Source organism: Strongylocentrotus purpuratus, unplaced genomic scaffold, assembly GCF_000002235.5.
Source record: "Strongylocentrotus purpuratus isolate Spur 01 unplaced genomic scaffold, Spur_5.0 spur5_scaffold_18, whole genome shotgun sequence".
Lineage (NCBI taxonomy): Eukaryota > Metazoa > Echinodermata > Echinoidea > Camarodonta > Strongylocentrotidae > Strongylocentrotus > Strongylocentrotus purpuratus.
Window position 1 is genome coordinate 17,547,043 of NW_022145603.1, and position 27,950 is coordinate 17,574,992.

Here is a 27,950-nt window from a genome sequence, read left to right on the forward strand (position 1 = left end):
ACCAATTGGGGAAGTTTTCTATATAGAGGGAGCAAGTAGGACAGTTCTTGCCATAAAAATGTATTCAAAAGCGAAAAATCATGTATTTTAGACTTTTTATAAATTCCACATTAAGAACATGAAATCTCCTTGATAATAGAAAATATGAATGATTTTAATCAACATTTTATGCCTTTTAAATAACTTTTACCAAATATTTTCATAGATGCTAACGGCTTTCCATATTTGTTAAAACGAACTTAAAGATAAGTTCAACTTAGGATCTTTGTGAAACACCCCTCTGGACTCTGAGCAGACGTTAAGGTCATTTTGCAACTCAGGTATATCTAGAACTTCAAGAATACCGGTATTTTAAACAAATTTTTAAAATAACAATCCATGGTCCATAATTAATGAAGGTTTAATTACATTCAATGGTTATGCTGACTGTTATCCAGCAAACATTTACATGCATATCACATAAGAAAAGAAATATGACTTACAATTCCGGACTACAGAAAGTTGCAACGTTCATGCATTTTGCTCGGTAAAATGACATGGCAAAAATTCTTTTCAAGAAAAGATATTATATTTCATAAATGTGACCGCCAATTATCTCATACCGGAGTTACTGGAACTAAATAAAAGTTCTGAAAATTCACAGTTCAGAGTCATACTGCATGTACCTGCTGGGAATAAGGCTTGATCTACCTACACAAATTACAGTATGTGGGATACTACACAGCAAAAACTTGAATAAATGAGCTCTAACTAAGAAACATATGGAAAAACCTCAAAATCGAGAGTATGAATTAAAATGTTAACAAAATGTGTAAGAAGAGCTTTTGATATACTCAAACCTCTTGAACATTCATCAATAATCCTCATAAAAACCATAAATATTCAAATTCTCTTTAAAAAACCAAATATTTTTTTACCAAAAAACTGCATGTAATCTACCTGTATATTTCGACATTGATACAGAAGGCTTGTAATGAAATTCCAATTCCAATTATGAAAATGGTTTTGATTTTCAAACATCGTAGATCACAAAGAGGGAACATGTATATAATATATATTTACATCAATGCACCTTAGTACTGTAAAGTCTGTACATTCTAAAATAATCTACCAATTTATGAAAGTGAGAAAAACGACCACTTACGGTAAATGCTGTACAAAATAAGAATAACAGTTAACATTTACATGATTCGGTCGATAATCTCCATTTACAAGGAGTATACTTAAAATATTACTTGGCAAGTTGATACTCTAAAAAAAAAAAAAAAAAAAAAAATTGATTTTTGACAGCAGAGGAATGAAAGACGACTCTATATTTGTTTATACAGAATGATAATGTTGGCTTTGGAAACTAATCCACTGAAAAAGCAGAACATTTTATGACAGGAATCTTTTGCACAATGTAAGCAGCAGCAATTTTCCTGGGCAAAAAAAACTTTTATGACTCACAAAAGTATGGTGTTGTACCATTTGGGATTCAATAGGACCGTTTTGGTAATGCTATCGAATTTAATCTTTTGTTAATCGTTGTTAAAGGTAAAGACCAGTATTGGAAACGCCCCAATTTCAAAAAATGAAATGGAAGCTCTCATTACCAATCATGTGAAAGAATATGTTTTGACTAATACATGATGATAAAAAATTTGCCGGGAAACCGCCTACTAATTCATATATTTGGTAAGTTTGTTTCTCTCATGGTCTGTGAGAGATATAGGGTAGTCCCATATACATCTTTCTGTGTATAGTGCTTGTAACTTTATGAAGAATGGGCCAAATTTCTTATCATTTTGATGATTCCAGAACCTTGCAGATGCTAGATGCTAGATGATAAACCTTTTCTGATCGATTCCACAACGTTTCTTTCACAATGCAATCGCATGACCATAACTGGTCTTTACCTTTAACAATTATTTCATTCACCCGTTGAAAATAATTAAATTTCAATGACAGAATGCAAATTGCATACATAACAAGTTGTTCGGTTGGAAAAGCCATAGGGTGGTATTCTCAAAAGCGGACTAACTTTAGTCCATGGTTTAATCCACCGACTAAGTATGGAATGCCAAGTGTCTATATGAATATGTTTTTGAATAATTTGATTTGTCCCTAAATCACCATGATAACATAATTATATTATAGTTATATTGTTGTTTATTAATTATGTTATTACATTTTATTTTAATTTAGTGACGGATTAAATTATAAAAAAACAATTCATATGGACACTTGGCATTCCATATTTAGTCGGTGGATTAAACCATGGACTAAAGTTAGTCTGCTTTTGAGAATACTACCCAAAATATTTGTCATACCTAGTACCTAGGATTCATAAAAGGTGAATGAAATAATTTTTAACATGGCACTTAACAAAGATTTATGCATAACATTTGATAATATTACCAAATTGGCCTATCACTTTCCAGCCTAAAACTGTAAACAATCTTCACCACCTGGGAAATTCTCGCAAATATTATGTGCGAGGGAATCATTGTATCTTAATATCCAACGAAGGACAATGCCAAGCGTTACGGAATGACATTTTCAGAGAATTCCCAATTTTTAATAAAGAAAGAATATTGTAGACATTTCAATAAAAATCCCCCAAATAAATGATATGATTACTAGATTAACTCATATTAGGTACTTTCTCAACATTAAAGGTACTTGGTAACATTGTTCAGATGAGAGAAAGTGGTGCTAAGGTAGTGACTTCAATGCTAGATGTACTATTAAAGATAATCTGAAAGATTGAGTGAAAACAGACCATTATTCATGATAAAAATTGGGAAAAACTGATCTGATCGATTCCTTGATTCTCCCAACTATATAATTACAATTTAATTAAATTTCAGGTGAATGTAAACCGTCATGAAGCAATGAATTGGCTCTATATATCACTCCAGACATTTAAGTGTTGACAGATTTTTAAAAGCCTGTCTTATGTCTTATTTTCATGGAAAAACTGTTGGGAAAACTCAAATATGGTTGGGAGAATTTACCGTTAGAGGGTGTCGCACAGTGACACCTTCAAAGAAAACCATAAATATCTTTGTGGTTTGAGAATTATTTTTCAGGATTTTTTGCATGTTAGAGGGTTAGTACAGTACAAGGGACATAATAAGTAACATTTCATCATACAAAAATGACATTTTTTTCATCAACCTTCAACAATGTTACTGAGTCCCTTTAAACAAAGCTATATGAAATTCAACGTTTTATTAATATGATGAATGGTTGATAAGAAACTCAGTGTTTGTAAAAGTACCTCATATTAGCTAATATATATCACATCATTCATTTGTAGATCATTATTGAAATGTCTATAATACTCTTTATACAAGTTTGAAAAACTTCTGGAAATGTCATTCCATAACACTTGGAATTAGCCTGAAGAAATATAGTTTGACAAAAACTGATAAACATGAGTGGGTAGACAACAAAAACATTATCACCCCCAAATGAACTTAATTACCCAAATATTTCAGGACAACCCACGCCTTTCAGGAAGCATACATATACCACAGAATTTGTTCAAACTTAAGACATGAACTTCATTTCATTTCATTTCAAGACAATCGTACAACTGTACAGATATTTTCGTTTTAAATAACAAAAGCCGTGAAAATCCCTGAACCATAATTATTCCATCGTTCACCAGCTTCAAATACTGGCGTGGTTTCCATCAATTTGATACATGTACGGGGACCCTGCATCCGCATCCCTTCATTGCAATATGATCCAAACTATATCTACCAAGCAACAGAGCCATATCTAAAAAGATTTACGCCAAGTACACATGTATGTACATGTAATAAATAAATGAAATACAGTTACCACACTTATTCAGAATATACACAAAATGGTTCTCCTTTTCATGTTATCAAAATTGGCAAGCCAAAGCTATTTTGTTCCATGCCTTACCGATCACACCTAATGTCTGAGTATATTTATAGTATAAAGATGATAGCCCTACAAGAGCTGGGTTCAGAAAAAAATAGCAAATCAAATGATATTCTTCTGTCAATCCATAATACAATTGAATAATGTGTGGTAGTGGAACGTACATTCTTTGCACTTTCCCTTGTATTTTAAGCCAGAAGGGCATAAACAGGGAAAAAATACATGGGGCTCGGGGCAAATTAGCCCCCAAAATGCCAAAAAGAGCCCACACTCAGGAGAAAAATGGAGACCTGGTAGGATAACGAGAGCCTAGGTGTTATAATTGTCATATGCCCTCATGGTGACCACATGGAGTGGAGATGGTACACATTATGCATGAATAAATTCAATGATCGGGGTAATAATATCTGTAAGCACTTAAGAGACAGTATTTTGCATTAAGCGCAGATAATAATTAACTCATTTAAAAGTATATGACTTGACGCCCTTCTGGCTCTGTACACATAACCTGTACATACGAGTGTGAAAAATGCAGCGATCGCAGACGTTAGCCAGACAGTCAGAGGTTTCGTGGTCTCGAGGATAACAGAGCAGACTGTGGGTCACAGGGTTCACGGTTCTAAATCCCTCCAAGGTACCAACATCCACTGGCTAGGCATTAATCTGCATTTGCCGCTTTCCGCCCAGTTGCAGTAAATGGCATTGCATGATCGAAGTGTTCAGAAATTGTGCCTTCTCTACAGAATGCGGGTAATCGAGCTGCATCTTGGAGTCTACTCGGCACAGTGTCAAATTAGCACAGCTCTAACGGAGCGATTGGAAATCAACGACTGGCCAGGCATTAATCTGCATTTGCCTCTTTCCGCCCAGGTGAAGTAAATGGCATTGCATGATCGAAGTGTGAAGAAATTGTGCTTCTACAGAATGCTGGCAATGGAGCTGCATCTTGAAGTCTACTCGGCACAGTGTCAAATTAGCACAGCTCTAACGGAGCGATTGGAAATCAACGACTGGCCAGGCATTAATCTGCATTTGTCGCTTTCCGCCTGGGTGAAGTAAATGGCATTTATTCTGTTCTGTTACCTTACAAAGAGATAGACTGCATCATTGCCGTAGCCAAAGGAGCACAGACACATCTCCACTGAATGAAAGACTGTCACCCTTTCTCAGGCATAGCGTGCATCATCGCCTGTAGCCGGGTGGTACGTGAGATGAGTTGAGAGAGTGGTAGCTCTGTGGGTGTGGCGCCTGCCCTGGAAAGTAGGAGTTGCTGCTACCAACCTACAAACAAAAAAACCATATGAAGAAGAAAAAAGGAAAAGACAAAAATAAAGGGCATGAATTAAACTGAATAAAACAAAGAACACTCAATAGATCACAACATATGTTTCAGAGCTCAACAAAACTCCTTTTCCAGGGCCCCGTTTCACAAAACTTGTCATCAGTGACAAATGACAGCTTTTGTTACAAGCTACTGAAATCCTTGCTTTTGATTGGCTATCAGCAGATTTGTCACTGATTTTTGTCATGTGCCATTGAAAAAAGGTTTTGTGAAACGGGTCCCTGGTTACACAACAGTAGAAATTTAAAATGTATCAGCTCACTGGTGAGGTTATATATACATATAATTCATGGAATCAGCAACGTGATCCGATCTTGTAACATTATGCATTTCTTGTAACTCTAATTTTGACATTGTGTTTTGTGTCGTCCTTTTGTTGCAATCCCCCCTATATAGAATCCTCTAGTAGCCTGCTAATGAAGCAAGCTGGAGTATATGGGGCCAAAATGTAGCCTAAATTTCCCATCAAAGACATAATGAAGTGAAAATACATTTAAATTTCCAAAAAAATTAACAGGTGTTACTGATTTTATAAACATTTCATACATAAGTATTTAAATGAGCTTTTAAAAAAAAATCATCATATTGGTTTCATGGTATTTTGCAAGGTTTACTTGTAGACATTTAAAAATTTTACAAACTTCAATTCTGATATTCATATGAACGAATTTATTTGTTATCGTAAAGTCCAAAATAATTCACAATGTATTTTTCATAATAGTACCCCCCCCCCCCCCCCCTCTTCGAAATTCCTGTTAGGTGATTGAAAATTCTGAGAATCTATTATTTGCGGTTTTTAATAGGATAGGGCTGTTGGAAATTTAAAGCGGGACTGCACTACTTGTAGCTATTTGTGCCCTCTACAAAGCTAACAATGCCTTAGCAGCTCCCATTGATCCCCCATGGTCCCCTTTTTTTAATGTTAATTGAGAGCTAATTTGATAAGATAACCAACCTGTCAGTGACCATGCATGGAGGTCTAATCCCTCCTGGCCAAACTAGTGCAGGTAGGCTTTAATGAGACCCTAAACACTGAAAATGGTCATGCGCTGAATCTTACCGGATATGGAACGCCGGATCCCATTGGCTGCTGTGTCATGCATGGGTTATACTGCTGAGAGTACATAGGAGAGTACCTGGGATCAATCCCAGGGGCAGCGCCATACGCTGACTGATCAAGGTACGGGTTCCTCTGCAGCATGCCGACATCGGTCTGGCCCACGCGAGCCATGGGGTCGGGAATAGATCCCTGACGCCCCTGCAGAAGGCTGCGCAAGTGAGATGGAGAGCTCAGACCGGGGTAAGACGATGGCAGCGTCTGACTGGCGGGTATGGTGTGGAGTTGGCTTGCGTACAGCGCTGACGTCTGTGGCTGGTTGAAGGCCGATGACCGGTGAGATGACAGCGACGGATGGATGCCTGCTCCAGGTGTCAGCCGGCCAGTTGCGTTGAAGATGTCCGGCGGCTTGGGGCCGGTTGTGGTCGGGAACGGAGAGGTATGTCCGGTTCTCATTGGATCAAAGAGGCCATCCTTGCGACTTGGAACCCCCTGTCCACTGTAGCCAGGGTAGGTGTTCGGATCCAATCCTGGAACTGGCGTTCCAAGATGTGGTGGCATACCTGGCGTTGGTACCCTCTGCATGGACATGTAGCCAGGGTAACCAGGCGGAATAGCATTTGGCATGGGGCTGTGCGATGGTAACTTGAAAGAACTGCCCGGTCTTGATGTATTGTCTGAGAGGGGATTTGATTGGGTACTCGAGGGATTGGAGACGTCTTGAGACGGCCTGGTAGGATTGGTCGCTACTTGAGTTGGAGATGCCATGCTGCGCAAGAGTTCTGTTGCTGTAGTACTGCTCCCATGGTGTGCGTTGGGGCTCCCTTGCGATGCTAATCGCTGCATTGTCTCTGACATGGGAGCACCCTGTGGTTGGGCAGACTGAGAGGGCGCTGTGCTCGGCTGACTTATACTCGGAGTAGTCTGAGGGTATTGAGGTGGACTCTGAGCTTTGTGCATCTGAGAGGTTTGCCCTTGGGTTGGGACTGAAGGAGAGTCTACTGCCAGAGGTCGCCAGAGTTTCGCAGGGAAAGGATCAACCTCTCTTGAAGGCACGCCCCACTGCGAGGGTGTTCCAGTGGTCTCTAGAGGACGTCCCATCCCATGGCTCCCAGGGTACGAAAGGTGACTTTGCGGATGAACTTGCGGATGACTTTGCGGATGACTATGCGGATGACTATGCGGATGACCTTGAGGATGACTTTGTGAATGACTCTGTGGATGACTTTGCGGATGATGACTTTGGAGATGACTTTGAGAGTTTCCTTGTGGATGATTCTGAGAGTGAGCCTGAAGGGGCCGCTGTTGCATATCCTCCGAATGAGGCATCGGAATGATTTCATGGGTTCTTTGTTCACTAGGGCCACTAGTTGGTGGCTGTTGCAGCATGGTTCCCTGAGTGCCTGCTCCATCCTGTATTAAGGGTGGAACAGCTTGTGTTGCACCAGATGATTTATTGCTTTGTTCTGAGTGTGTATTGTACCAAGGAGATTGCTGCAGGGGTGGAGGTCTCCTTGCATTAAGATCAATCATTTCCTGATAGGAACTACGATTGGGCTGAACAGCGGTGTTCCGTTCTATTATAGGTTGCACAGCCAGGGGTTCCGGTCCCTGTACAACCCCATGATGAACGACTCCCTTATGAAGCAACTGATCTCCTGAATACACAGTTTTGCCCACACCCCTATCAGCAATCGACTGTCCCGATATCTCCTGCACCGCAGGGTCCCTAGATGTCTTTGAGGTGGGCGAGAATTGCGCCTTCCTTTTATCGTTAGACGCAGAACTCTGTAACCGATTCTTATCTTCCCCACTGTTGCTGACCTGCAGCGGTTTCGGTTGATGGCTCGCGTTGGCAGAACTACTCTGTCGTAGTGGCGTTGCAACCATGGGCGGAACGTGCGCCCTTGGTTTATCAATATTATCAACGTAGCGGGTGGACGACATTGGCATGTAAGATGGACCTGGTCTCTGATCCGTCCCCGCGGGTTTCTCAGGGATACCAGAACCACTTATTGCACCACTCATGGAACCTTCTTTAAGAGCGTTTGTCTTATCACATTTCTTACTGGAGTCCTCATCCTCACTAAGAATTAATTCCCCCTTAGGAGGAGTTAATGTTGCCTTTTTTGTCTCATCACTACTTTGTTTTTCCACCACGCCCTTACTGGATGGTTTATCAATTTCAGCAATGTCGTCGTCATCGTCTTCCTCTTCATCATCCCCATCGTCATCATCTTCCTTCCATTTCTTAGGTGCTCCGAGATGTGATGATTTTGTACTCTTGAGCTCCACGTAATCCTCGGAATGGTACGAAGCCGGGCTGGGGCAAGGACTTGGGTCGGAGGAAATTGCTACTCTATCCTCACAACCTCCCTCCTCCTTCTTCTTCTCCTGCTCCTTCCCCTCCTGCTCCTCCTCCTTCTCCTCCTCCTCCTCCTCTTTCTCCGTCTCCTCCTCCTCCTCTTTCTCCGTCTCCTCTTCCTCCTCCTCCTCCTCCAGCTGGTCTTCGTCCTCCTCCTTCGGACCCATCTCCTTCTTGGAGAATCTGTTGGCTGTTCTGTTGTCCAATGAACTCTGCGAATCGGTCTCTCCCTCGTCCTGTGAGTCAGTGAAGACTGGTTTGGGCACAGGATGGTGGCAGTTGGCGTTCTTCTTGCGGAAGTTTGGGAACTGCTTCTTCAGGGCACGTCGGAAACAAGCCTCTACCTTGCGTGCCATCAGCGTGTATTCTAGGACAAAAACACAACATCAAAGAAAGAGGTTATCAATTTGATAGTGTAGAGATGTACATGTCAGTGTGCGTGGTCTTGGAAAACATCCCTTAAATCGGTTGGAAAGGCCCATGGGTCACATTTTTGTCATATTCCTTTTTTTTTTCTTTCTTCCACACAACTTCAGATAGCTCTTACTTTGCAATTATAATTAGGATACAGAAGATGAAAGATGAAACCAAATAAAGGAACAATCAACACAAATAGTTTTGTTCCACCAAAATCAATGGGTATTTTAAAAACAAGAAAGATAATCGAGGGATTATCAATTAAAATATTCTCTGTTGATAGTATAGAACTAATGCAAATTTATTCCCACAAAGGTAACTTTATATTTCAGGGGTTATAGTTAGCACTTTTCCTCAACCACCCCCTTGAGTAAAAAAGAAAAAAAAAGGATGGCACCTAACATCCCCCCTTTTTTTGAGAGAGAAAATTGGGAAACAATTTGGAAAAAATAGGGGAATATAGGGAAAATCAGGAAAAATCAGGGAGGGGGGAAGGAAAAAAATCAGGAAAAAAAATCGGGAAACCGATTTAAATCAGGTAATTATCAGGCCTGATATTTCAAATGTGCATTCATTCATTCAATTCATGAGAACAGCTTTCGCACAAAAAACAATTATTAATACCTGTCTATTATATTGGAATAACATACATATAGATCCATCTACCATTCTATACACATTAAAAAAAAAGCTGAAAATTAATTAATTTTTTTTTTAAACACATGTATGTGCCGTCACCAGTCAGCTGCATTGTTGACATTGCTGAAACGTTGTTATTCATGAATCTCGGTTTATTTGACTCTCGACTCATTCCCTTTCTCCATCATGCTGCTGATCTAACCTCCTTTTTCTAGAGCTTTTGCAATCATTCATTTCCTTTTTCTATCTTTTTTTGCCTACTACTCTTTTCCTCCATTTTTCCTTTCTCTTATTCTTTATATCTTCTCCCCAAGATTCATAATTTCTTTGCTACATATTTTTAATGATTAATTTTCTATGCACACTTTATTTTCAAGACGTATTGTAAAACAGCCTCTAAGGAATTAATACTCCAACAAGCTCTGCTTCTAGATAGTTCCTCTTTTCTTGTGCTAATACTTTTTTATTTGTTGTTTCATTGCATATTTTTTGTAACATACCTATTAATTGTATTTTGCTTTGCATGAGAAATAAAGTTATTTGAATTTGAATTAAATTTGTATTTTAATTTTCCATTGAATTTTCTGCACCTACGAAGTTAATTTTAAATTAAGTTGTTTTTACTTCTTTGGAAAAAGAAGTATAGCACTACGTACAAATGCTATGAATTATTTAACCTAAACAGAGAAAAAAAACATGATTTGGACTTGATTCTACTTGGAACAATCTTGGTCAAAAAAAAAACCCAGGGGGGGTGTTTCACAAAGATCCTTAGTGAAACTTATCTCTAAGTTGGACTTAACAATTATGGAAAGCTATTAACATATTTGAAAATATTTTTTAAATTTATTTTAAAAGGCATAAAAGTTGATTCAAATCATACATATTTTCTATTATCAAGGAGATTTCATGTTCTTCATGTGGAATTTATAAAAAGTCTAAAATAATTGATTTTTCGCTTTTGAATATATTTCATTTTAAGGCTACAAATGGCTCTCCATAATGTTTAAGTCTAACTTTAGAGTTAAGTTTGACTTTTGAAACACGCCCTAGATCTGAGAGAATATATGTACTCACCACTTTTCCTGCCATTGTATTGAACACAGTTCTGAAAAATCAGGTCCATGTCATTCACAAACTGCAGAGAAAAAGAGTAAAGCAAAAATATTTGCACCTGGAATAATTAATCAATTTAATAATGATAATGTGGATTTATATAGCACTTTAAGATAAAGTTGAGTTCTGGTCATGCGATTGCGTTATTAAGGAAACGTGGAATCGATCAGAAAAGGTTGATCATCTAGCATATAAGTATTGGTGTGTACTGCAAGGTTCTGGAATCATCGAAATGATAAGAGATTTGGCAGAGTCTTGGTAAAGTAACAAGCACTGTACACAGAAAGATGTATATGGGACTACACGAACATGTGGCGTAAAAATCTGTCCCGATTTTTAAGTTGTTACATGCCATATTTAGAATATTAAAGCATTTGAAGAGCCATGCTTTTCAAGGAACGTTTTTTATCTAATATACTTCCACACTTGCATGATACAATGATAACCCTCACAAATGATTTGTTCAACTCTTGCCAGAACTCAACCTTCTCTTTAATACAGAGTACTGTCTGTAAGAGCTTTACAGGTATTATAACCCCGGTCTATACAAAAATGTCTATTGCCAACATTTCCGCTGCTTTTCGTCATATTTCTAATACAAGGATACTTGAAAGCAATGATCCTTTTCAGGGGACATCTATATGGTGAAGTTCTTCAGAGCCGATGTTCAAAGAATTAGAAAGCTAACAAATTATTTTGACCATAACCAGAACCAAACCTACTCGTTTCGACATTTACGACAACTAACAATTTTTCACGTACAAAAAAGAATACAGCAAAAAATTAGAAATCTCTCAATGTAAATTAGGAATACAGGATAAGTTGCATATTTTTTCACATTGAATGTTTCAGAAAAAGAGAGGAATCTAGGTTTTAAACTAGATGGAATTCGACTGCGCGCAGTCGAAAATGATGCCTCCGTCATAGAGCAATTTTACAAACCAAAACAGAAGAAATTTTTCGGATTCAAGTTCAATTGTAATCCATTGACAGGTTCTCAGAATATCGTGATTACAAGCAATTTCTCATATACATATATGACCCTTTGATCTTTGACCTCATGACCCTAAAATCTACTCAGTTCATTGGCTCTGCAAGATGTCCTGAGTTAAATAGTAATCCATCTGTCAGTTCTAATGAGAATGCGTTCACAAGCTATGTTTGCATACATAATGAGCCCATGATCTTTGACCTTTGACCTTATGAACAAAGAATCTACTCAGTTCATTGGCTCTGCAAGTAACATACATGACCTAATTTTGGCAGGAATCCATCAATCGGTTCTTGAGATAACGCGATCACAAGCTGTTATTGCATACATAATGTGTGCTGTGGCCTTTGACCTTTGACCTCATGACCACTAAATCTAATCAGTTCATCGGCTCTGCAAGTAACATACATGACCTAAGTTTGGCAGCAATCCATCAATCGGTTCTTGAGATGACGCGATCACAAGCTGTTTATGCATACATAATAAGCCCTGTGACCTTTGACCTTTAACCTCATGACCCAAAATCTAATCAGTTCATTGGCTCTGCAAGATACATACATGACCAAAGTTTGGCAGGAATCCATCAATCGGTTCTTCAGATAACGCGATCACGAGCTGTTTTTGCATACCTAATGAGCCCTGTGACCTTTGACCTTTGACCTCGTGACCCCAAAATCTAATCAGTTCATCGGCTCTACAAGATACATACATGACCAAAGTTTGGCAGGAATCCATCGATCGGTTCTTCAGATAACGCGATCACAAGAACGGGACGTACGTACGTACGGACGGACAACCCGAAAACATAATGCCTCCGGCTACTTCGTAACGGAGGCATAAAAAAAGGAATGGTGGGCAGGTACTTGTATAGGTTCCTTTAGCACACGTTTCGATGAGAAACCGTTTCAAGGAATACCAAATAGTCTTTAAAGCCTATCTGTACTAGTTTGGCCAGGAGGGATTAGACCTCCCTACATGGTCACTGACAGGTGGTTATCTCATCAAATCAGCTCTCACTTAACATAAGAAAAAGGGGACCATGGGGGATCAACGTGCACCGCTAAGGCATTGTTGGCTGTATAGAGGGCGCAAGTAGCTACAAGTAGTGCAGTCCTGCACTAAAGACAGGTGATTATTCTATACAGTACAGACGGAAACGATCCAATATGATTCAAGTGTTCAGAATAATGCACCAGGTTGACAATCTTCAAGAAACAACACTTCTTCAGCAGAACAAAGTGCAGTCGCACCTGTGGTCACTCACTTAAGCTTTACAAGCTAAAATGCTGGAAGACACTTAGGAAAAACACATTCAGCCTGAGAATAATCAATGTGTGGAATGGTCTTCCAGGCGATGTTGTGGAGAGTACCATTATCAATCGCTTCAAATCTGGACTTGAGAAATGGTGGAAAGATGCCCCAGATAAATATGATGACAACCCCAACCAAAGGAAACCATGGATAGGAACAACAGTCTAAAGACTGAATAATCCTGGATCAAGTGAGTTACAAGTGAGTATACAGGTCTGAGCGTATCTTACGTCATTGATGGAGTGATACATCCTTTCCTCGACCTTGAGATCCATCGTGGCGATGTCCATGGGCACCTTGATGATACTGTAGTAGTTGGGTGCGTACGACTCCTGCACAGGGTCAATGAACGGCCATGCCTCGTAGTGGGTCTTTGTCGTGTCTAGCACTAGAAAGGTTAAGATAAGATAAGATAAGATATTTATTCTTCTTTCTTTTAAATGTCACATAGATCATAACATTAGATCATTACACATTTACAATGCAAAAAACAAATTAATAATTATAATAATAATAATTTAAGATTTGTAAAGCGCACATATCTGCCTATAATGGCACTCAAGGCGCACAAAAAAGATTCACTATTAACATGTCAAATACAAATAATAAACAAATTAAAGTTATCAAACTAATAATAAATCAACAAATCAAAAAACAAATGCAAATTACAGATTCAGTAAGAAATTGAAATGTTCATGAGACTTAATCATATTTTTCCTTCATAAGGTAGGTCTTTAGATTTTTGTGGCAATGATAAAAACAAACTTAACTAAAAGAAAGACGAGGAGACCCTGGTAGAAGCAGAGCTTGTAAGTTTTAGGGTCCCCTCTGGACCAAATAATTGGTTGGTGCATAAATAAGCAACAAGATAAACATGATGGAGTACATATTTGTGAATACCTAAAAACGGAGAGAGAGAAAGTATGAACTGTTGTAAGCTGTATGGAATAGGTGGGTTTCTAGTTGTCGTTTGATCATTTTTGAGTGATTAAGGATGGGGGGTTCCATATGACTAGGCTTATGACAGGGATATTGGTCTTCTAATGACAGTTGGGGTAATAATATGATTGCAGGGCCCTCAGGGAGAACAGTTTATATACTGAAGAGGCTACCTTGGGTAAACAAGACATATCATTATCAGTATCATGGCATTAAAACAACTTATTAACGTACAAAATATATTATATACCCTAACTTCCCTCACATTTAGCATAGCTTTTCAGCTCAGAGATTATTTCTATATATATATTTATATATATGGATTTTGAGTCCAGACTTGTCCAGACTCGCCTCTCACTAGCAATAAATGTTAAAGGGATATCAGTCTTCAATGACAGCTTGCTGGCATCAAAACAGATAATTTAAAGGGATTGGGTAACTGTCTCAGATTCTGAAACAAAATCGTGTATTTAGCTCATGCTACAATGATAATTATAAACATTTAGGTCAGTCAGGAACCCCATGACTTTTACAAGTCTAATTATTGTCTAATTATCAAGATATTTTTTACTAGAAATCTAAATCAAATTTTGTGTTTTTATAACACTACAGTCTATTGGGGAAAAATGAGAATGGTAAAAACCAGTCACTCAAAGATTTTTACTTTTTTGAGGCACTTCATGATAATTTTGAAGCGCAATTTTTTTAGGGCTTCAATATTACACCATACCACAGACACTGATAACACGTTGGGTCAAGCATCTCAGATTAACATTGTTAAATGATGCCTTTAATTGAAGATAGTGAGAATTTCTGGCATTAAAATTTTTTAAAGCTGAGCATACACAGTACACATAAGCTTTGTTTCCCCCACCTTTAGCAAAACTTTTCTTGAGCTTTTCTTTCTCTTGCTCGGCCTGCACTTGACTTCTGCTGCTTCTCGTTGTCCTGCCAAAGCCAAGGTCATAGGGCACGGAGCTCGACGAGGTCAGGTCGTCGGAGCTTGGTTCGGGAGAAGCATTCTTGGCACGTAGTCTGGCACGCAAACCTTGTTCTGCTAAAAGAAGAAAAAAAATGGGCAACAATGTCAAGGCAAACTATCATATGAAGGGAGGGCTGGGGGGGGGGGGGGGGAGGGTGTTGTTTTCAAGAATGTCACTGATCACAATCCGATATTTAACACAGGAGAAATATTGCTAAATGTACCCTTGCATTAAAAGTCAGTCTGCACTAGTTTGGCTAGGAGGGATTAGACCACCTAGGAAGGTCACTGACAGGTGGCTATCTCATCAACTCAGCTCTCAATTAACATAAGAAAAAGAGGATTGTGGGGGACCAATGGTCACCGATTAGGCATTGTCTTCTATATAGAGGGAGCAAGTAACTACAAGTAGTACGATGGGCCTTTAAGAGATTTTCCCTGTAGTGAGGTTTCCTCATTAAGCTTTAGAGATGCACTTTCCACATGTATAAGGTATCGGGTTTATTCATCAAAAGTTGCTGTATTTCCGTGCTATATAGTTTATATAATTTCTCTGTCTTCCATGCCAAGGTCGCAAAAGTGAAGGGGGGGGGGTTATCTGCCCTCCTAGCTGTTAAATCGCCAAAATCACGAGCCTTTCATGATTATTAAAAAAAAAAAAATCACCTCTTCATTCTATCTTTGTTTCTTTTTCTTCTCTATCATGTCCCCATCCCCCTATGTCTCTCTCTCTCTCCCTCTCTCTCCCCTCTTCCTCCTCCTCCCCCCTCCCCTCCTCCTCCTCCTCGTCCTCGTCCTCTTCCTCCCCTCCTCCTCCTCGTCCTCCTCCTCCTCTCCTCTTCTCTCCCTCCCCCTTCCCCCTCCCCCTGCCCCTCCACCTCCCCCTTCACCTCCTCTCCTCCTTCATCTGCCCCTTTTTCATCTTCCCCTATTTTTTCCTCTTTTGATAAGAATGAGAATTTAAGCTCATAGAGAAAAATACACTCACCTCTTTGTTGCTCCGCCTTCTTCTCTGTTTGTTCCTCGTCTCCCTCTCCCTCCTCTCCCTCGTCCTCTTCCTCTTTCTCTGTCTCCTCCTCGTCCTCTTCTTCTCCTTCCTCTTCCTTTATATCTTCATCTTCTACCTCATCCTCCTCTTCATCGTCGTCGTCCTCCTCCTCGACCTCCTCAGTATATTCTCCTTGTCTTCTGTTTCTTCTGCGTAGAGATATCTTTCTGACGGCCTCCTCTGCTTCCCTCTTCTGTGCTTCCTCGTACTCTGCCAGAGACTTCATATGCTCCTGAGATAGACAATGATTCGCAATTGTAATAATAATAATAATAATAATAATAACTCACATTTACCTACTTTTTTCAGCCATTATCGATCCACTGCAGGATGAAGGCCTCAGCATGCTGTCTCCAAATGACTCTGTTCAGCGCCTGTTGGTACCAATTAACCTTTCGCAAGTACTATTGCAGCTCATCTCTCCATCTTTTTCTTTGGAGTCCCCTGTTACCTTTTTCCTCATATGTTGTCCAGTGAGTGATTGCTGCACTCCAGCGATTATCATTTCTACGGCTGATGTGGCCCGCCCAATTCCATTTTCTTCTTTTCACTGTTTCAAGGATGTCCTGGACTTTTGTCTGCTCCCTGATCCATTTGTAATGCACCTAATCCTTTGTTTCTAGGCACAGCACATATAATTACCCCGGCCATCAGATTCAGGCTTACCCGCAACACAATGTATGCACATTTTACGAAATAAAGAAACTGCAACAAAGAATGTGAGTAGGGAGAAAGATATATAGAGAGATTATGATAGAGTGAGAGAGAGTAGGAAGGAGATACATATATATATATATAGATAGAGTGAGAGAGAGAGAAGGAGGGAGAGAGAGAAGGAGGGAAAGAGATATATAGATATATAGATATATAGAGAGAGATATATAGAGATAAAGTGAGAAAGAGAAGGAAGGAGAGAGGTATATATATATATAGAGAGAGAAAGAGAGAGAGATATATATATATAGAGATAGAGTGATAGAGAGAAGGAAGGAGATATAGAGAGAGAGAAAGAGAGAGAGAGAGTGAGAGAGAGAAGGAGGGAAAGAGCAAGAGGGGAGTGGAGAAAGAGAAAGTAAAGTACAGTTGACATCAGGAAGTATTAACCTTGTTTCAACTTACTTCTTCTTCCTGTCTGACCTTGATGTCAGCTATCCTCCCTGAAGTTCTCCTTGGAATCATGTCCTGCAGCTTCCGTCTTAGTGCTTGTTCCTGACGCGATTGAAAAGATATTCGTCAAATAAAAATAATATCATATTTATGCCTCATTGTGGAACGGTCTTCCCCAAATCCTTTGCTCTTGTCACCAGTTATCCACTTTCAGAACTCAACTATTAAAAGACATACCTATTTCAGATTGCTTACAATTAGTCACTGCTGTTTTGTCTTTCCGAGTTAGAATCATGAACAGACATTTTTGTGGTAGTTCCATCAGCGTCTTTGATTAGGCAACTAGATATTGGCGCTTTATAAATTCCTGGATTGGATTGGATTGGATCATTATTTTACATTTTTTGTAGTAGTAATATTCCTGACACGTATAGTCACTACTTACATAGGGTACATATATAATAATCATCAGGTGAATTTTGAACACGCCTTGTACTTTGCTTCTGGCGCCATGGTGCTATTGTCCTAGCAGCCATTAAAGATAAAGTTGAGTTCTGGTCATGCGATTGAATTTTGAAAGAAATGGATGTGGAATCGATCAGAAAAGGTTGATCATCTAGCATATAAGTATTCTTGTGTATTGCAAGCTTCTGGAATCATCAAAATGATAAGAAATTTGGCCCAGTCTTGGTAAAGTTACAAGCACTGTACACAGAACGATGTATATGGGACTACGCGATATCTATCCAGGCTGGATCGATATGATAATTTACCAAATATATCAATTAGTAGGTCGTTTCCCGGCACAATTTTTATCATCACGTATTAGTCCAAACATATTCTTTCAAATGATGATTGGTAACAAGAGCTTCCATTTCATTTTTTGAATGGGGGGCATTTCCAAAACTGGTCTATACCTTTAAGCCTTGCTGCATTAAGATGTTGGAAGTATTCAGGGAAGCATGCTTTATGGTATAGAGAGACCATGTCTCTAAATATGTCTGTAAGGACCACATATTTTGTTTCCCTTAAAATGTTGTTCCTCATCGATATTTGTTAAAGGAAACCTGTATATAAAGACCAAATGTTGTGTCCCCCTGGCATGGCTTCTCCACAGAGGTTTGACTGTACACACGTGTATGTATAATTCATTATCATTATTATTATCATTTATTCCGCAAAAACAAAGAAAATCATTGAATACAAAACAAGAGTACATTTGAAAAAGAGTCACATGGATGTCGGGAAAAGAAAAAGATGAACTAAATAACTATAAGTAAAAGCAGGTTTACCTTTGCAGCAAAGATTTTGTGAATCTCGGTTAAGAAGTCTTCCTTGAGGACAAGATACAGCGCCCTCTCAGCCTTGTTCCTGACTCGCTTGAAGGATTCGGTCAACCTCTCCCAGTCCTCTTCGGTGTGGCAAATCAGGTGCCATCGAGCCGTCTCTGGCTCCTCCTCGCTGGAGGTATCACTGGAGCTGTCGTCAGAGGCCACCTTCAGCATGTTCTCCATCAGAAGAAGAGACTGAAGCTCCTTCAAGGCCTCCCTCTCATCCAGGTCACTCTGCTCAGGGGCAGGTGCCTTTGAGGATTTCTTAGCAGGGGTCTGCTTCTTTCCCGGCGGAGCTGTTCTGCCCTTCTTTGCCGGACTGTCATTGGACGTCGGCTCTTCGCCGCAACCGCTTTCGTCGTCTTGGCCAGACTTCCTTGATGCCTTGTTTCCCTTTGTGGCTTTTGATGCTTGCCCGCTCTTAGCAAGCTTCTTGGAAGGGGAGACGGTGCTTTCTTCCGTCTCGCACCCTTCTTCTTGGCTCTCTTGAGATCCATCATTCCCTGATTTCTTGGAAGATTTCTTCAGCGTTTGCTTGGCAGTTTTCTGCCCCGCCTTGCTTCCTTTCTTAGATTTCAATCCGTTATCGTCCTCACTCTGTGAGCTAGCAGCATCCAGGACATTCTTTGCTTTTCCCTTAACAGCCTTCTTCCCTTTTGGCGTAGTACCCTTATCTTTGTTCTTGTCCTTTCGTGCCTGTTCTTTCTCAGCCTTTGTAGGCGTCACTCTCCTTGTCGCCCGACCTGGACTTGTCGACCTCTGGCCTTTCTTGTTGCCTTGACCAGGTTTGGACGTCTCTGGTTCAGCTTCTGTATCACTTTCTGTCGCAGTGATGATCTCCTTGCTCTTAATCTCTTTCTTTTTCCTTCTCTTCTTCTTGATCTTTCCATCTCCTGGTCCTTCATTCTCCGTCAAGTCCGTCATCTCCTGCTTAATTTTTGGCTTGCTTTTCGACTGATCTTCCTGGCTCTCATCTTGGGACGAGGCATCCGTCTTGACTTTCTTTTTCTTCGCTTTTAATTTCTTCCTGGTCTTACTGTCCAAATCACTCCCACTCTGAAGGTCTACAGACGATTCTTTCTTCAGCTTCTGCAACTTGCTCTTCTTTTTTCCTTTCCCTTTCAGCTCCTCTTTCCCTTCATCCACGTCGCAGGCTTCACTCTCCGTAGCGGTGTCTTTCCCTTTCTTACCCTTCCTTTTCTTGATTTTCTTCCCCTTCTTGTGCTCAGCGTCAGTCTCTTCCTGACTCTCTTCGCCTTTCTTTTTTCTCTTCTTCTTCCCAGCCCCTTTTCCCTTCTTACTTTTTGCCTCAGCCATGTCCATTTCACTCTCTGCACTGGTTGCCGTTTCCTCCTTCATCTTTTTAAGAAGACCTTTCCCCTTCTTCATTTTCCCACTTTTACCCTTCTTCCCGACATCGCTTTCTTCCTGGCTAGTATCCATGCTGACTTCTTCTTTCTTTTTTCCTTTCCCTCGCGGACTTGAAGGCTTCCTTCTTTTCTTATCCTCCTCCTCTTCGCACTCGGTCTCCGTCTCTAACTCCTCTTTCTTAATCATCTTTCTCGTTTTCTTCTCCTTCTTCTTCTTCTTACTCTTCATATTGTCGTCTTCCTCGCTCTCTGAATCCGCATCACTTCCTTGTTCCTCCTTCTTCAACTCCTCTTTCTTCACTTTCTTGGCAGTCTTCTTAACCGGCATCTTCTTCTTCCGTTTTCCATTCTCGTTGAGCTCTTCTGGCTCGTCGATCTTCTCCTCCTCCACCTCCATCTTCCGTTTTCCTTTGCCTCTCCCCGAGGGTGTGTCTTCCTTTTTGCACTCCTCAGCCTTCTTCTTGCACAGTTGTCTCAGAGGTATGTTGTCATCACTGCAGGTTTCACTATTAAAAGAAAAACAAAGGGAGATTCTCAGCATGAAAGAAGAGTCATCCGTCGTCAACTTATCTTTTTTTAAATCACAAGCTTTAAAGGCATCTTTTAAACAATGTTAAATCTGAGATGCATGGCCCTACGTGTTATCAGTGTCTTTGATATGGTGTAATATTGAAGCCCTACAAAAATTGCGCTTCAAAAAGTATTTCTTGATGGGACTACAGGTTTGTTGTGTGCGAGATTTTAACACCCATCAATAGCATGTCAATTGGCATTGGCGAATTATTGCTACTGCAAATGGAAACCGACAACCAGCTCCTATAAGGGGCTTTTTTTAGCAAGGCTATAAGGACTTGTTGTCACTAATATGTATAATACATATATATATATATATATATATATATATATATATATACATATACAGTGCGTCCTAGTAAAAACGAAACCGAGAAGTATCAATGTTTTATCATAACTTAATCACAACCATAATTAATGAATGACACATATTTAGAAAGCTTAGAGTCTCTTCTTTCAGTTGCTACTCAGATGATGCATATTTCATAATTCATAATTTCCATAATTTTAACAAACAAATTTGTTTTCACCGGGTGCCTGCCGTAGCAAAAAGCAGAGTTGACAAAAGACTTAACTCCGTTTCGTTGACAATCAGCCATGCATGAAGACTCTCGTCTACGGCTGATTGTCAACGAAACGGAGTGAAGTCTTTTGTTAATTTCGTTTATTGATACGGCAGGCAGCCAGTGAAAAAGAATTTGTTTAATAAAATTATGGAAATGCAAGCACTACTTTAAACAAACAGAACTTTGTTATTCCTCGCTCATTTTTCGTGAATGAGGTGTCATATGAAAGGGCAGAACCTCAGCTCCTCAGCGGAGAAAGGGAAGAGAAGAGATGAAAAAAGAAGATAAAATAGGGGGAAACACAGCAGTCATATGCTTACTTATCACTTTTGAGTGGCTTCATAAGTTTCTTTGCTTTCGATGGTTTCTTCTTGGCAAGTCGTTTCTCCAAGGCCTTTCTGGCCTTCACGGTTTCCTGGAGTCTCTTTTTTCGAGCCACTTCTTTCTCTTTCTTCTTCTTTATTTTCTCCTTTTCCCTAAAAAAAACACCAAAATACATAAAAGGAATCTCCCTTATCGAAGAGAATAATACGCCATGAATATTGGCTGCATCTGATAACGAGATGCCATTGTTACCAACCGGTTAAAAATTTCATTTCAATTCTTTGACAGAGCATCAAAATATTTGTCACTGTGAGGTGTTTTTTTTTTAAGAGTGGGAATAGTTGAAAGTTTTTTATAAATTTACTTCAATTTCTTTTTTGCTACCAGTAATAGCGATTATTATCTCTATAAGGCTTCCAAGTTATATAATAAATCAGTGTATTCAATATCTGTAGCACAGTACCCGGATGACTAACCAATGTTGTTTTTGTATTGCTCAGTCATCCAGGAACTTCAACTATCGATATTGATATCGAAATCGATATCACACACACAAAAATATACAAGAATATATTGCTCTCGCTATGAAATATTGGACTCATCTCCGACTTGTTCAATATTGCCATAGCTCGAGCAATATCACATTCAAAGCCATCCAATAAATAACTTATCATATAAATATAGCCAGCAAGTGTTTAAAAAAAAAAGACTGCCAATAGATAAATAATGAAGTCAAACCTGCAAGACACGCTGCATAAAATATATAAATGTTTCATACCCCTTGTAAATTTAATGTTTTTGTGTTTTCGGTAACTCAAGAATGAAAGGTGGAGTGATTAAATAGGGCCTTGATGTACATGTAAGCTTTAATATGTCATGTTCTCAAGAAACCTAAATGGGGACAAATAAATTGTTCACATACTAAAAATTTACAAACTAAGTAAGGGCATGAACTATCAAGCTGACTGACCTAAAGGTTTATAATTATGATTGCAGCATGAGCTAAATCTAGGATTTTGGGTAAAATCTGAGGCAAAGATACCCAATCCCTTTAAGACTTACATCTTCTTTCGTTTGGCTTCTTTTTCCTCCACAGTTTGGGTGGGGTCCTCCTTGTACAGTCTCGTGCTGTAGAAATACCAGTATTTGGCCCCTTTAGAGTCCACTCCCAGTGGTTCTACGCGCAGCTGCTCTCCGTGATATTCCTAAACGATAGCAACGCAAAGGTAAAGAGGAAGAAAGTTAGACTATGAATAATGTTCTATTAACCCTAGAGGTACATGTATGAGTATCTCTAGAAACTTTTCCTCCTCCTCATCATCATCATCATGATCAACATCATCTTTAATATCATATCACCATCTTCATCACCTTCATCATGCTCATGCCCATCCTCCTCATTGTTATCATCATCTTCGTCATCATCCTCATCAGCCTAATCATCATCGTCAATATTTTCATCCTTATCGTTCTATCAAGATAGTTATTATCATTATTACCAAAATTAATATCACTCTCACCCACATCGTCATCATAATCATCAATTCACCATCATCAGCATCGTAATTATCTCTATCACCACCAGCCAGCCTCCTCCTTCACTTCCTCATCATCATCACCATCCTTGGTTCCTCCCTCATCCCATCACCCCTATTCCCCTCCTTCTTATTATCATTATCTTCATCCTCCCATATCCCATCATCGTCAATCCTCCCCCCTCCTCCTCCTCCCTCCCCCTCCCCTTCCTCCTCCTCCTCCTCCTCCCCCCTCCCCCTCCCCTCCCCCTCCCCCTCCCCCTCCTCCTCCTCCTCCTCCTCCTCCTCCTCCTCCTCCTCCTCCTCAACAGCATCATCACAATCACCACCATCAACATAATCATCACCCCCTTCATCATCACCATCGTTACTTCTATTTACCTTCAACAGTGTAACATCTGCAGCATCGAGCCTGAAATCGCACAGCGAATGAAGAATCTCTACTTTGATCAGAGTTGGCAACCCCTTGAAGGTAGCGTCCTCAAGATTCAGTGGATTCACTCGCCCCTCCACCAACTCCCACTGTCGTTTCATGAAGGTTTGGAGACACTGATGATGGTTCCCTGATCTGCTGATCAAAATTAAGAGCAAACATTTAAAAAGCTAAATGTATACCTTACCTGTATATCATTGGCATATTATTAGCACTCCAGATTTCTTGTTCGTCCTAAGCCTTATATTACAATGTGGATAGGAATCTTCGCTGCGAAATGCTCTCCCTCTCAAGATTTGTTAATGTTAAAAAATAATTAAACAAATATTCCCCTTTTATATGGCATATAACTAAACGTTCATTTTTTAATGTTCCCTCTTACTTCTGCTCCTTTGTGGGGGGAGGGGGTTCACAAGTGTGCCTTGCAATGGCTACATGTATATACATGTACATACATACATGTACACTGCAGGGTCTACACTAAACTCATCTACATGTACTTGACTATCTGATAAAGTAATTTGAAGCTAAAACTAGTGAATCAGAATTCTAATGGATCATTATTCAAAGTTTTAAACTGTTTTAGTTACTTTTTTCAATACATCTATATACAGTACATTTACTGTACATGATAGTTGATACAGTATGTAAATAATGTATAGAGAAAATGTTCTTTTTTTTCTTTCTTTTGTTATATTTTAAATTGTCCAATGGAAATTCACTTTGTTAACATTTTTCATACAACAGTAGTGCTCCATACACCCAGTTATTGTTGGGTCAACAAACTTTCAGAACATGCAAGATATCGGCATTTCCTTCTTTCATTTGTATCGGCATTTCCTTCTTGTCTTGTAAATTACATGGACACGCATATTTTAAGTCACCTCGCACCTGCGATAGACATTCGTGGTCTCCATGGTTTGTTTTTCCTAGACGTCCAATCACAGCGTTCCATAGTTTCTTGTTTTTGGCTAGGTGAGTGTTTTTTGCCACTCTTCCGTTAGGTACTCATTAGAGACACACGTATACTACAGGATAGTCATTGTCAATGCATCATTCCGTCCTTACTTCATAGCGTACGACTTTTGCAACTATTTATTTTCGGCTTGTTAAATCGTCCGTGTTTGGATTTTCTTCTTCGCTGGATTGGCCACGGGTCTTTATTTGTTTAACACGCCAAGTAGGCTATATTCTTATTTTCTTTGGTTCACGCTTGGGCTAGCCAAAGGCAGCCATTTTGTTTCTGGACACATCGCGTTGTACATATATTTCCGGTAGATTCGTCGAAGCCTCCGACAAGATTTAGTATTGCTTTGTTGTATATATAGATACATGTAGTGTATTTTCTCGCTGAACATTTTCCTCGACGAAACAACATAGTTTTGGAACAAGTTAGTTCTTTTCAGCTACGTTCGTCGAGAAGACAACTTCTAGTTTGAATCACTTCCACTTTCCTACCTTATCGACGAGTTCAAACTAGATTCTACAACTTTCTTTTTTCTCCCGTCTTGATAATTGAACCTACACTTGGGTTCTAAACAACTTTATATAACATATACACTGTACATAGTATGTACATAAAAACATCATTAGATACTATAATAAGATTAAACAGAAATAATAATTCAGTATTTTCTTGTACTTGCAGAGCAGCATCATTTAGATATAATGCAGTTGCCGCTTGAGTTCCCTTTTGACTAGAAAAATTTGTTTTATCAGTATCACTCCATCGAGCGAGTACAAAAAAAGCTGCTTGTTTTGATAGGGTTTTCTAAAAGGGAGAGTCTGGGAGACAAGAAACAAGAATCTTTAAATTAATATTTTTAAATGGGATGTAGCATGGAAAATACTGGTTAAGGCCATCTACGACTTCTTTTGAACTATTGCACGTGAACGAATGGACTTGACTATAACGGTCAGCGCCCGCTAGCCTTTGCGAAAAAGACGTCACGCTTCGGTTTCGCATATGTTACACACAGGTGAATACTGCGGTCGCGTCGTCCGTAGTCGTATTATAACCGATTGGCCCAAAGTCAGGCCACATGAAAAACACATGGTCTCGTCATGCTACACCCCTTTTAAGATATTTGTACAAGTTTTACGAACTGTCGTCCTAGTACTTACGTAATGTCTTTACGTGAGAAGCATCCTTTCAACAGCGCCACCAACAGGTCTGGAAGAAATGGGACCGCTTCTTGACCGGCATCAAGGAAAAGGGCTTCCTCAAGATCCTGCAATACAAAACAGATAATAAACAAGTTCATAAATAATAATAATAATAGCTAATTCTTACATAGCGCTTTTCAGGACCAAAGGCCCTCTCAAAGCGCTTTACAGGTATTATTACCCTGGTTATCGGATTCAGACTTACCCGCACACAATGTATGCACATTCTCTACTCCCTGGGGAGCATTCCAGCCAGGCGTCATTTTTACAAGCGCACACTTGCTAATCTAAGCACATTAGCTTTCGCATCCTACCGGGTACCCATATAACACCTGGGTGGAGAGTAGCAAATGTAGATCAATGTCTTGCCAAAGGACGTTAGTGCCGCGGTGGGACTTGAACCACGGAATTTGTGATCCACAGTCCGGTGACATATCCACTCGTCCACAACACCTCTACAACAACTTTACAACTTTAAACATTGTTTAAACATATTTGTCGCTTACACCCAGTAAATAAAGATTGATGATCGATCTGTAAAGTGTAATTGAAAAACAAATCAGACAAAATCTTGGATCCAGCAGGATTTGAACCTGCATCTACTGCTTGCCGGGCAGCGACTCTTAAGATTTTTACTGAATCATTTTTCAATTTCAGATCGATTAATCTTTATTAGCTGGGTGTAAACCACAAATGTGTTTAAACAATTTAAATTTCTCCCCGGAAGCATTACATTTGTAAAAAAAAACTCTAAACATATACATCTAGCTATCTAACTTTAAGATTGTCGTTTTCAATCTCTCTCTCTCTCTCTCTTTTGCTTGTTGTCAGATGGTGCCCATAACATAGGCACTAATGTGGCCTTTACTAAAGCTATCTCTAGCTATATTTGTAGCTCTTCCCACACAATGTACTTCCACCTGACCATGACCAGGGACCCGTTGCACAAAGCCTTTTTTTAATGACAAATGACAATTATCAGAGACAAATCTGCTGATAGCCACTCAGGAGCAAGGATTTTAGTAGCTTATAACAAAAACTGTCATTTGTCACTGATGACAAGTTTTGGGAAACGTCCCCAGACCTTTATTTCATCTGTCTTAATTGATGCCTACCTTGAGGTCTTTCCACGGCCACGGCACCCTTAACAATTTGCTTCTCAATGCTCTTTTCCCTCCTCATGATGTGCCCATGATGTGCCCAAAGGGCCATAATCATGACACAAGGATACAGCCCCGGCCATGCAGGTCTAGACTAGAATCATTTATTGATTTAAAGGCAATAATTAATTAACAAAAGGTCCTATTCTTACACTCTTGACTTGTATGAAAGATTCATTTGTCTTTGCAGTTCTCACCCAGTATCTGAATCTATGATTATGATGACATATTGATGTTATTGATAGATTGGTAATAATTAATGTCGACAAAAACATGTCAACAGGGTCAATGCGACAGTGATCCCAAATCCATGACTTCTTTGTCCTAACGCCTTAACCAGGTTAACAGAAAGTTGTTTAACTTAGGCTCGAGTTTGACTCTGTCTGAAATAAAACCTCAAACTGTAATGGTTATTCTCACCTCGATTTCATAGTCTGGTAGGGCAAAAGTCGATCTGAAAAGCGAACAGAAGTGTGCTATGGCCGGTACCTTCCACCAGCTCCTTATGTCTTCAATAGAGACGGCAGCCGAGCCGCCGGGCTCAGTTTCTTCCCGTTTTAGCATGCCGACTGATTAGGGATTCCACCTTGTTTTCAAACGATTCTGTCCCTGAATTTGACGGCGATTGTACTTAGGAGTCTTACAGAACGTTGGTGTGATCACTTGCGACGAGAATGTCTCCCAAAAGGTGCTGACAATCTATCATTTTGGGGTGTACTATTATTAATTAATCCCAATCAAACGGCACTGCTCGGCATCATTATTTATACACACATACTTCAACACAGTACGTCCGCGTATACCCGCATAGTATACACCGTAATTGCATGTACTGTACAGCGCGGCGGCGCGCCTGGATTGCGCTCTGGATTGTGGCTGGCCTCGCGTTCGCTTCGGTGTCTGATATATGCGGGCATGCTCTAACACACTGCAAGTAAAACATATGAATCATTCAACGAAAACCACCGGCATCGCCTACTCTACAAGGCCTCTGCCGTATGGCACAGCTTAGCGGTCGCGGGCAGCCCCAACTTGCAGTGGTGATAAACGTGGCTATAATACACACACACAAGCCGCGTACAAATACACATACACACACACCACTGTGACCCCAGCATAGCTTGCTACATGCAGCGCGATTAGATGATAGATTTTAACTGCAAGCGCAAGCGGCATAATTTTTAAGACTAGATAAGGATTATTGGTACAGTGCTTAACAATTAGACCTAGACTAGACCCCTATGTCATTTTATTATATTTTTATTAAAATTTAATTAT

General features: G+C 39.7%; 1 protein-coding gene across 2 annotated transcripts; it reads right to left on the reverse strand.

Annotated features, from left to right (window-relative positions):
- Nucleotides 1–3,253: 3,253 nt before the first annotated feature.
- Nucleotides 3,254–27,748, reverse strand: LOC105442181 (remodeling and spacing factor 1). Of its 2 annotated transcripts, none has more exons than XM_030989323.1 (13): nt 27,093–27,748; nt 25,471–25,577; nt 23,295–23,481; nt 22,441–22,583; nt 21,375–21,530; nt 18,507–20,421; nt 17,227–17,316; nt 16,048–16,339; nt 14,952–15,131; nt 13,369–13,526; nt 10,798–10,858; nt 6,303–9,031; nt 3,254–5,181 (listed from the first exon to the last, which is right to left on the reverse strand). In XM_030989323.1, the coding sequence occupies exons 1-13, from the start codon at nt 27,234–27,236 to the stop codon at nt 5,083–5,085; spliced, it is 6,261 nt and encodes a 2,086-aa protein (XP_030845183.1). In that variant the 5' UTR covers nt 27,237–27,748; the 3' UTR covers nt 3,254–5,082. The 2 variants fall into 2 exon arrangements, with proteins under 2 accessions (XP_030845183.1, XP_030845182.1); XM_030989322.1 differs by having other exon boundaries at nt 14,952–15,134.
- Between the last annotated feature and the right edge of the window lie 202 nt (nt 27,749–27,950).

What these genes read in the sequence shown, in the direction of transcription:
- LOC105442181 (XM_030989322.1), bottom strand. Translation starts at nt 27,236, where the DNA reads ATGCTAAAACGGGAAGAAACTGAGCCCGGCGGCTCGGCTGCCGTCTCT. An exon ending in TACCAGACTATGAAATCGAG is followed by an intron (nt 25,578 to 27,092) that starts GTGAGAATAACC and finishes TTTGTATTGCAG; the next exon opens with GATCTTGAGGAAGCCCTTTT. An exon ending in CAAGAAAAGTTTTGCTAAAG is followed by an intron (nt 13,527 to 14,951) that starts GTGGGGGAAACA and finishes TAACCTTTCTAG; the next exon opens with TGCTAGACACGACAAAGACC.